General features: G+C 31.8%; 2 protein-coding genes across 3 annotated transcripts; both read left to right on the top strand.

Annotated features, from left to right (window-relative positions):
• The first annotated feature begins 346 nt into the window (after positions 1-346).
• LOC149491608 (uncharacterized) lies at positions 347-2,591 on the top strand. Its single transcript, XM_089717188.1, has 3 exons — positions 347-782; positions 1,370-1,899; positions 1,983-2,591. Exons 1-3 carry the CDS (start codon positions 347-349, stop codon positions 2,589-2,591), a joined length of 1,575 nt encoding a protein of 524 aa, XP_089573314.1.
• Positions 2,592-5,300: 2,709 nt separating this feature from the next.
• LOC149491607 (uncharacterized) lies at positions 5,301-9,841 on the top strand. Of its 2 annotated transcripts, none has more exons than XM_089717187.1 (11): positions 5,301-5,668; positions 6,270-6,388; positions 7,126-7,238; positions 7,335-7,537; positions 7,622-7,906; positions 7,990-8,048; positions 8,281-8,317; positions 8,424-8,495; positions 8,585-8,735; positions 8,851-8,967; positions 9,065-9,841. In XM_089717187.1, the coding sequence occupies exons 2-11, from the start codon at positions 6,277-6,279 to the stop codon at positions 9,482-9,484; spliced, it is 1,569 nt and encodes a 522-aa protein (XP_089573313.1). In that variant the 5' UTR covers positions 5,301-5,668; positions 6,270-6,276; the 3' UTR covers positions 9,485-9,841. The 2 variants fall into 2 exon arrangements, with proteins under 2 accessions (XP_089573313.1, XP_089573312.1); XM_089717186.1 differs by lacking the exon at positions 5,301-5,668 and adding an exon at positions 5,924-6,178.
• The last annotated feature ends 1,128 nt before the right edge of the window (positions 9,842-10,969 follow it).

The following is a 10,969-nucleotide window of genomic DNA, read 5'->3' as shown; positions in this document are numbered from 1 at the left end:
GAAAGTACTTCAAAGGTTTAAAATGGAGAATTCTAAAGCGGTTAGTTGTCCTCTTGCTAATCACTTTAAATTAAGCTCAAAACAGTGCCCTTCTACCGATGGGGAGAAGGAAGAGATGGAAAAGATTCCATATGCTTCAGCAGTTGGAAGCTTAATGTATGTCATGGTTTGTACACGGCCAGATATTGCTCACTCAGTCGGAGTAGTGAGTCGATTTCTTTCAAATCCTGGAAAGGAACATTGGGCTGCAGTGAAATGGATTTTCAGATATCTTCGAGGTACGACCAAAGTATGTTTATGCTTTGGAGATGAGAAGCCAGTATTAGTCGGTTATACCGATGCAGATATGGCTGGGGATGTTGACTCGAGAAAGTCCACATCAGGGTATCTAATCACATTTGCAAGGGGAGCTGTGTCATGGCAGTCAAGACTACAGAAGTGCGTTGCTCTATCAACAACAGAAGCAGAATTCATAGCACTAACAGAAGCATGCAAAGAGTTGTTGTGGATGAAGAAGTTCTTGAATGAACTCGGAATTCATCAAGAACGATATTTGATATTCTGCGATAGTCAGAGTGCGATTCATCTTGGGAAGAATTCCTCCTTTCATTCAAGATCAAAGCACATTGATGTTAGATATCATTGGATGAGGGATGTACTGGAGATGAAGCAGTTACAGCTTGAGAAGATCCATACAGATGAAAATGGATCAGATATATTAACGAAGATTCTTCCAAAAGATAAGTTTGAATATTGTCGACTAGCTGCAGGGATGATAGAGAGTATGGCTAACGTCACCACTTGAGTGTCCAGGGGGAGATTTGCTGTGGCGTGCCCACTCAAGTGGGACCCACAAATTCTTTGTTGGTAGTGTCGGTACCTACTCAAGTAGGACTCACAAGCTTACCCACAAATTCTTTGGTTGGTAGCGTGAGTGCCTACTCGAGTAAGACTCACATGCTTAAATAAATAAAAAAAATAGTAGAAAATGCGTTTTATACACGTCTTCCTCTCCTATAAATAGGAGAGGATTTTCCTCATTTCAAACATACCAACTGAGAGAACGATAGAGAGTTTTTAGTTTTAAGAGGGTTCTTAAAACTAAGGGTTTAGAAAATAGTGAAGATTATTAGGGTGTTTTTTTGGGAAACACTTGTCAGTACCACTATTTTGTATTACTCTCTTTGTAAGCCTACTATTTTTCATAGTGGAAGAAATATTCGGAGTTGGTCCCGTGGACGTAGCCCTAAACAGTTAAGGGTGAACCATGTAAATTTCTGTGTGTCCCAATTTTTTATTTTTCCGCTGCGTAATTATTCTTGTAACTTTATTGCCGATATCCTAACACAATGTTCCTTTTTTATTGCAGATTTTGTGGGTATCTATGCGAATAGAGAAACTGTTCCTGGAGATGGAGATATTGAGAATCAAAAAGGGAGAATAAGAGAAAACAATAAAGAACTGAAGCAATTTCAATTTCTACTCCGCATACAAAATACAGTATTGATGAATAAGCAAGCCAAGGAACTACTGAAACTCTTGATTTCTGAAGTTAGAAAAGCAGGTGTAAAACAAGCTGATAAAATATTAGGACCTGCATCTCGGAGAGCTGCTATATCGGGTAATCAAGAATTTGTTATAGAGGTTATTAAAGCCTACCCTCATGTACTTTGGCTTAGCGATGAAAGCGATGGGCTTACGATCTTTCATCTTGCCGTTAAATACCGCCAAGAAAGAATCTTTAATCTCTTATATCAAATGGGTACGCATAAGCATTTTCTTACAGCAGTGCACGATAAATCAGACAACAACATGTTGCATTTAGCAGGGGAGTTGCGGCCTTCAAACAGAATTTCTTATGCTGCTTTTGAAATGCAAAGAGAACTGCAATGGTTTAAGGTTATATATAAATATGAACTTAGAACAGACAATCTTAATTTCCTAGTTTATTTTTCATAAATCAGTTGTAAAATTTTGCACAGGAAGTGGAGAAGGTTGTCCAGCCATCATACAAAGAAGAGAAAAATAAAGAAGGAAAAACTCCAAGAGAGGTGTTCACAGAGAAGCACAAGGATCTGTTTGAGAGAGGCGAGAAATGGATGAAGAAAACAGCAATATCATGTGCAACTGTTGCTGCACTTGTTCTTACTGTAGTTTTTGCAGCAGCTTTTACTGTTCCAGGTGGCAACAGTGATAAAGGGATTCCCATTTACTTAAGCCAAAAATCTTTTATGAGTTACGCTATTTCAGATGTCTTAGCCCTTTTCTGTTCAATTACTTCACTGCTAATATTTCTTGGAATGATCACATCCCGATATGCAGAAGAAGATTTTTTTAAAGCCTTGCCTATGAGATTGATCGCTGGTCTTATAACCTTATGTTTCTCAATAGGTTTCATGTTAGGTGTCTTCGGTGATGCTTTTCTCTTGGAATTGTCTCATAAAGTCCAGTGGATTGCAGCTCTAATTGCAGCTGTAATTTGTATTACCAACTTATTTGTACCTATGCGGTTTCCTCTGTTGGGTGAAATTGTCTATTCAACATTTGGGCCTAGCATTTTTGGCAAACAAAGCGAAGAAATGGTCTTTTAGCCATAGATTTTTTATTCAATTGTAGAGATTTTTCATTCATAGACTTGTAATAAAAACAAGATTTGTAAGTGTGGATGATATGGAAATAAATTTGTCTGTCTATAATAACCAAAAGCTGATAGCTTTGGTTAAGACTACGGGTGTGTTCAACAACAGCTTTTTAAATAACTTTTAGTCAAAACGCTAGCATTTGAACTAATTTTTATAGGTTAAGACAACGTTTTATAAAAAGTTAATCCATGTAACGTTTAAGTTTTACCGTTTTGTAAAAAGCTACTCAAACAACTAACAAGCAAATGCTACTAAAATAACTAATTTTAACAATAAAGCAAAGAAATGATGGTTTAGGTAGAGATGATATACGTATCGAATAATACAGCTTGTTCATACAAATACTTTTAATCTTGACATTCAATTATTATAAGGTAAAAAAACGAAAAAAGGAAATCTTGACCAACTATGAGGGCCAAACAAACAATGTTCAACAAGACCTCACACTTTCTTTTTGCTGGTTGGTTGGTGTATTAATTTTGCTCGTTAAATTCAATTTTGACGTTTAGACTTTTACCTTCTTTGGCATTGTATATGTATTATCATCCCTGATGTCACTCCAGAAAATTCAAATTAAAATACAAAAATAAATTATCATTTTTAGAATGGTAATAATAAAAAAAAAGAATGGTAATGAAATTATAAAATATCACAACGTAGGTTTAAGGCTTTAATATGATATTAATATTAAAGTGTTGTATTTATTTAGTATACAAATACAACTGCTTACTTGAAGGAGGAGCTTTGTGTTTCTTTTAGTTTTATCTCAAATCTTAATTTCATATATATTTATCCTAGTTAATTATATTTAAATATTTAATTAAAATTAAATAAATCATATTATCCATTTTTTTTAGTCTATAATCATTCTTTTGTAATAAAATAAAATAATTGAAGAAAAAAAAATGAGAAAGCCAATTGTTGTTAATCCAAATCCATATCGGTAACGAAATTCCAAATTGTCTAGGAATAAAAGTCCCAAACATATAAATATGAAATTGACTACAACTTAATTTATTATTATTATTTTTTTTTCTACTCCGCAATCAAAATTTCGAGTATCTTCAAGTTCTTGGATAGAAGTACAGATAGAGCGAGGTTGAAGACACTCATGGTAAGATTAATTCAAATTTGTAAATTTTAATAATGTTATTAACTTGGTTGTTCTAGATTTAATATGGAAGGTTATATATATATATATATATATATATATATATATATATATATATATATATATATATATATATATATATATATATATATATATATATATATATATATATATTATTATGTCTTTATAAAATTACCATCGATTTGTATAGGCGTGCGATATGTCTTGTGTGTATATCACTTAATCCATAAAAATAATATTATTTTTAAATTAATTATTTTTTTTTTTCAAGTCTAATATATAATTTTACTCTTGAATTATGGTCGTTAATATGAACATTGTTATCAAAATTCAGTGATTTTTTTTTTTTTTTTATATTACAGAATGAAATTTACTTGTAGCTGAAGAAATTATATACCCATGTCTGTCGATGAAGCCATTCCTTTTAACCGCTGCATCTTTTTGACTATAGAAAAAGAAAACCGTTCCCTTGTGAAATTACTTTGTTTTGCTTTTATTTTTTATTTTTTATTTTTTAACTTATGTGGATTTGGGGTAGTTTACTTTCCATACTTACTTTTTTTTTTTTGTTTTACCTCTAATAAATGGACACCTTTATTTAATAAAAGGTAAGTTTCACACCTGGACAAAGAAAAATAAGGTATTAAAATAAAAATGACGACTCGAATCGTGACCAAGAGGTCCTTAATTTGACCAAAAGAGGTTTGGTTTGTATTTTGACTCGAGAGATTTTTGGTGGACATTAGACGCATTTCATACAACCCCTTTACAAAATACTTGATCATTCACAATATCTATATTATTTATTCATTTACCTGCCCAATTATTCTTTTTATGGAAAGGGTATTTGGCTCGTTATATAATAATATAAATTTAAATTGGATGTCATTTTGATATCTCATTAAGGGATAAGACTCGAGTCTCATGCACCAAGCCAATTAAAGAAGAGAAACATGTTATTGTTTGATTCTTTCATCGTATGATTGGAATTATCCTTGCTTTAACTACTATATACGATTAGTATGGTATATAAGTGAATCCATTCACGGAATTCCATATTGTATAAATAGAGCTGAGATCCTAAACTTATAATTATTGATGTTGCACGTCTACAACATAATCGTTGTATCATGAAATTCTACATCGAATAAGTGGATTAAGTGTTGAACATCATCTCAATAGATATGTTCTCTCTAGAAGATAATCGCGATTATATATATAAATTATATATTCTAGAGAGATAGAGAGTTGGTGCAATTAGTGGATTAAGTTGATAAAGCAAAACCATATTTTTCTATAGTTCTTTCCTCAAATGGATATATATAGGAATAGAAGTGTTCGACACGGTTTTGTGGGTATTAAGCATTAAAACAAGTTGTTGATACTGTTCTTTATTTGAATATTTGTGGTTTAGTAATGAATTTTGTTTCTTTGGAGTTAAAATATATAAAAAATGCTTTTTCCTTAAGGGTTTGAAAATAGAAAAATGTTTCGGCTGAGGTTCTTGACTTTGCGTTTCTCTTTTTTAAACTTGCATAGAATCTTAAAGGTCCCATACATTATATAATCGTTTGAAGAGTCTCATCTTCTAGATATATCTTGATTACTCTCCTGAATATGTGTACATATACAAAAGCAGCCACAATTTGGGTGTGTTGAATGGAACTGTTTCATTTGTTGAAGTTTCTAATTGGGTTCTGTTGCTATTTAAGTTCTGATAAATAACCAGAAAACTGGGATTTAGGATTTTATCAAATTGTAAGCTTTTCATGTGATGTGTATGCTTTCTTTTGGAGAAGTTGGAGCAGTTTGAGATTGAAATTTTGAAAGATTGATCGGAAATATTGAAGTTGCAGAGAGTCAGCCATTGAAGAAGCTGCTGTTCCCAGTTCAGGTAAGTACTAATACAAATGAGGTTCTTAAATTTGAAGAACACGCATGCATATCCTTCTTCAATCTTTTTAAGATTCTCAAAGAAAAAAAGAAGTTAGAATTAAAATGTTGTGTTTAGATTTGGTTGCTAAATAAAAAAAGGAAATAAAAAAATGTTCTTTACTTGCAAAGAAGTTATGCAGTATAAAACAAGCTAAATGCTTTTAGAAAAGTAGTGCATCCATTGATGAAACAGAAAAAGAAAAGATCTTTCTGAATTCACACTTAAGCTAAATGTTCTTTTTCTCCCTTTTTCCTTTTCCTCCATAGAAGTTTCATTGAAAAAGCCTTCTCTAACATGCTAACAATACCAGAACTACACCATGCAAATCAAAACTGTCTCTCTCTCTTTTGGGGGGTTATAAGTTGATTTTTAAGAGCTTAGTTGATGGATTTTAGGTTTCTGGTTTAACTTGTTTGATGGATTAGAGTTTTCATTGGTGTGGAATTCAGAAAAGAAAATTAGAATTGGGTTAGTCTCCATTTTGTCTTTTGTGAATTTAAAGGTTTTTTTTTTTTTTTTTTTTGTTCCAACGTAATTTTGTGTTCTGCTTGTTTAACAGGTTAAAGATGGGCTCCACATGTAAAACACAATTGGTTCTGCCTCTAATTTTCTTGGTCATCATTTTAGGCTCAAATGTCATTGCTGGACAAACGGTTCAAACCGATAGCTCTGAGCCAGGTAAGGCTTCATATTTCAATTTTTGTCAGTCTTTAATATTTTTTTGTTATATGTAGAGACAAAGTCAGTTTCAGAAATGATTTTAGAAATGGATATTTTTCCTAATTTTCCAGAGAACATTAATTGGGGAAAAGGGAAATGAATTGCATTTGAAATAAAGAAATAAAAAATAATATTTTTCTTTGTGTTTAATTTCCTTTTTTTTTCTGCTCTGGAAAAAGGTCACAAATCAAGAATTAAAGGATAACCCGCTTCAAAAAAATTAAAAACAATGGAAAATAGTTATAATGAAAATTATCCAAGAATTTGGAGAAATTTGGAATGAATTCAAAGTTTAATATGCAATATATTGGAAATCAAAAATAGTAATTTTGTGTCAATATGTATCAAAAATTATTTTAATCATAATAAAAGCAGTTCTAAGAACCTGGGATTAAATGGGTATTAAGCAAAGCAAATGGTTGTGACTTACAAGAAAGTGCATTTTCACCCTTAGAAGCAAACTCCGAAGAGGAGACGTGTGCCTTGAGCACATGCCGTTTTATATATAAACAGCCATTTTCATTTGAAAAAGTTCATACTAGAAAAAAAAAATATTTATCATCGAGAAAATGAATAAATAAATCAATGGAGGCAAAAGAATGCAAAGAGAAGAAAAGGGGAAAATGACATAATTTATTTATTTCTTTAGTCATAACTTAAAATTACTTGATCTTTGGATTTGTATGGTTTCTCAGGTACAAATTTGACTGAAACATCACAGTCAGATGACACTGTGAGGGTAGATCCTCTAGACAGTTTCAAGAAATACAGAGGAGGATATGATCTCACCAACAAACACTACTGGAGTGTAATTCTCTCTCTTTTCTCAAATAATAATAATAATGAAAAAAGATTTGTGGGTATGCAATTGAGATTTTTATTTATTAATTTTATATTTTTGCAGTCAACTATATTTACAGGTATTTATGGGTATGCAATTGGAGTACTCTGGCTTTTGGCTGGAATTATATATGGAATCTTTCTGTTAGCAACTAAATACTGTTGTAAAAGAACAAGAGAAGGAAAATTAAAGAAAAGATTATCTTGTCATAAGCAATGCTACCTTTGGCCTATCCTTTTGGCTATTTTGTTCACTATATTAGCAATGTAAGTGACTTTTATGCTTATTTTAAAATTTTCAAATTCTATGTTAATTGTTTCAAAGTTTTGATAAATGGATACTATCTGCAGAACTGCATCTGGATTAGTTCTTGGAGGGAATGAAAAATTTCATTCGCGAGCAAAAACTGTAGTGAAGATTATTATTGACACAGCAAATGGTGCTTCAGGAACAATATATAATACAACAGGAGCAATGAAAGAAATAAGAGATAATTTAGATGCATCTAATGTTAGTGTAGAGCAAGCTTCTAGCTTCCTCACTTCCACCTCTAAGGAACTTGATGATCAAGCTGCTGATATTCAAAGACAAGCTAGGAAAAACAGGCGTTTGATTGATAAGGGTCTTAAGATAGTGTGAGTTTCTCTCCTATTATATACTAATAAAGAGAAATAATTATTCACTTGGATTTCTCTGAAGTATGTGTTTATGCTTGCAGCTATATAATAACAACAGTCATCATTTCCTTGAACTTGGCTGCTGTGATTGCTCTTTCAGGTATGTCTAATGCTTACAATTTTTTGAACTAATCAAAGAAAGGATAGAATTTTAACAGGAACTAAAATTGCCCTCTGGGAAAAGTATCATGTTGAGAAAAATAGTACGATTTAACTATTTCCGAGCTTTTACAAGTAAAATTCACCTGAAAAAAAGACTTTAAAAATCTGAGGTTTTATTGTTCTTTCATAGATTAGGAATGCTTACTGAACTTGGAATTATCCTAATGCAGCTTGTGGAACACTGAGGCTGCGAAGAGCGCTTCACCTGTAAGTAAAGAAAGAAAGTTATAACTTGGTCTAATTAGTACAATTCCTGAAGAGAATTGTTTCTCAATTACATTATCATATACTGAGTTTGTTCTTGCACTTGCAGGCTTATTGTTCTATGTTGGATCCTAACGGCTCTATGCTGGGTGTTCTTTGGTCTATACTTCTTCTTAGGAAAGTAAGTTCAAGATTATTCTGAAAAGAAATTGTATGAGACATTTGAAGTTTCTTAGAGATACTTAAAAAGGTAATTGCACAACTTTTCAGGTTCTCAGGTGATACATGTACAGCTCTTGAAAACTTCCAGAAAGACCCTTACAACAATAGCTTAAGTTCGATCTTACCTTGCGATGAATTGCTCAGAGCAAGGCCGATCTTGACCGATGTCAGTGCAGGAATCTATAACATTGTCAATCAGGTAACTTAATTATAAAATTTACTTAGTGAAAGAAGAAAAGCATGTTTGGGCTTTGTATTTAAATCGTAAATTTTTTCCTTTTAGTATTATCCATAAACAGTAGTTCCTTCTGCAGGTGAATGAAAATATATCAGTAGTACAAGTCTGCAATCCTTTCTCAGGACCTCCAGAGTATCAATACCAAGCCAATAATTGTCCTGCTAATACAATTCGAATCGGAGACATCCCGGGGGTAAATAAAAAATCCAGAACTATTTACATTCATATATATTAACTGACAGTTTCAAATATATATATTTTAATCCATTTATCTCTATCAATTTTGTTAGATATTGGAGCCATTTACCTGTTCCAATACCAGCAATGGAACGTGCAATGCTGGACAATTCATATCGACAAATGATTTCGAAACAGTAAAGGGTTACACAACTTCAATTCAGAACCTACTAAATGCATATCCTGGAATGGAAAGCCTAATAGAATGCCGATCAGTGAAGGTTGCATTTTCTGATATACTAACGAATCATTGCAAACCATTAAAGAAGTATGCTCGAATGGTATGGGGATCGATGTTGTTCTTGTCATTAAGCATGGTGTTCTTGGTTCTGATATGGACAATAAAAGCTTATCATGAGCAACAAAATCATTCTTTGGATGGTTCTGTCAAACCACATTCTGCGGGAGTTGATGAAACACAACCTGTAGAACCAGAACTAGTCAAAGATAGGTCAAACCAAAGTTTCGTCTAGAGAAATTATTACCGAGTACAGCCGATGATTATTATGCTTTTGTGGGAAGATTTACGCGCAAGCAGACTTCCTGAAGAAACTGTTATAGGATCAAGAATTCAAGATTCATAGTTGGATATAAAGAATTCAAGACAGGCTATATAGGTAGACATACAAAAAAACACTATAGAGATTGGATTTATTTTTAGGTCTTTCCATTTTTTTTTACAGAAGGAAAGTGATACCCTTTTCTTTTTTTTTAATTTCTTTGATATGGTATATACAACTTATAAGATTTAAGGCAGGGGGTCAACCCCATTATTACAGAGTGTAAAGTAAAATCCATAAGCAATAATATAAAGTTCAATTCAGTTCAAATTTTGATTAGCAATATTTGATGTCGGTGAAATATAATATTATATAACAAATGATCTCTTCCATCTGACCATGCCTTATAATTTACAAATAAGTTCAAGTTCGAATCTTAATAATATAATTATTGAGCGTATGACTAATAAAAATCCATCCAAATATTTTTCTTATACTTATATAATAATAAAAAAAAAACTAAAAATGTAGTAATGGATATCTTCAAATGGAAAAGAAAAAATTACAATTCTTAAATTAATTAAGGCATAGGTCTTTAAACTAAATAATTATAAAATTCCTAAATTATGGCAAAATTAACATATAAATCCATCCATCCAAAAAAGTAAGATTTTTCATCAATTAACATGGAAAGTACGAAAATGACACTATTTAAAAAAGATTTCGAATCCCTAAATTATGATAAAACTAGCATATAACTCTTTAAATAATATATTCGTTCGAACTGAAGTGTTTATGTTTTGGACAGAAATATTTATGTGTTAATTTTACTATAATTAGAGGTTATATAATTATTTATTGAAAGTAGAAGGACTTGTATTATATGTTAGATTCACTATAATTTGGACCTTCTTTTTTCTTTTTTCTTTTTTTTTTTTTTTCGGTTTTCAAATTAGTGAGCAAAACGTTGAAAACAACTAATGCCAAGAAAGCTGGCGCGGGCTTGCATTATATATTTCTTCACAAGCTACGGTTACGCTTAGGCATGGCCACCGGTTCGGTTCTAATCAGAACCGAATCGTACTGTAGATGAATCGAAATCGGACTGAAATTGGCGGTTTAAAATTTTGAACCGAAACCGGCAGTTCAAGGGCCGGTTAAGGTTCATGTAAATGTTAAAAAATGAACCTGAACCGGCCCGGAATCAGCGGTTAACCGGCAGTTTCGGTCTGGTTCGAACCGGATTCACAAACAAAATTATTTATTGCAATAATCAAAAATAGTGAAAAAAAAAAAACATCATCATTTTGGTTTAAAAAAAAGGAAGCATCATCATTTCACTTTTTTTTTTTTTGAAAGCTCATCATTTCATTTTCACTTAGCCGTTGAACTTTGTTTACAAACACATATTTTTTTTAACTATACAATTAACAATTTACACAATGTTAAAACTTCAAA

This window comes from Jatropha curcas, unplaced genomic scaffold, assembly GCF_041381405.1.
Source record: "Jatropha curcas cultivar XTBG-Jc1 unplaced genomic scaffold, XTBG_Jcur_1.0 HiC_scaffold_1115_pilon, whole genome shotgun sequence".
NCBI lineage: Eukaryota > Viridiplantae > Streptophyta > Magnoliopsida > Malpighiales > Euphorbiaceae > Jatropha > Jatropha curcas.
This window is presented reverse-complemented; position numbering and strand designations above follow the sequence as displayed.

Excerpts from the sequence above, each read along its gene's own strand:
- LOC149491607 (XM_089717187.1), top strand. The coding sequence starts at position 6,277 with ATGGGCTCCACATGTAAAACACAATTGGTTCTGCCTCTAATTTTCTTG. Across the intron at positions 6,389-7,125 it reads AACCGATAGCTCTGAGCCAG|GTACAAATTTGACTGAAACA; the intron begins GTAAGGCTTCAT and ends ATGGTTTCTCAG. Across the intron at positions 8,049-8,280 it reads TGCTGTGATTGCTCTTTCAG|CTTGTGGAACACTGAGGCTG; the intron begins GTATGTCTAATG and ends ATCCTAATGCAG.
- LOC149491608 (XM_089717188.1), top strand. The coding sequence starts at position 347 with ATGGCTGGGGATGTTGACTCGAGAAAGTCCACATCAGGGTATCTAATC. Across the intron at positions 783-1,369 it reads AGCTGCAGGGATGATAGAGA|ATTTTGTGGGTATCTATGCG; the intron begins GTATGGCTAACG and ends TTTTTATTGCAG. Across the intron at positions 1,900-1,982 it reads GAGAACTGCAATGGTTTAAG|GAAGTGGAGAAGGTTGTCCA; the intron begins GTTATATATAAA and ends AATTTTGCACAG.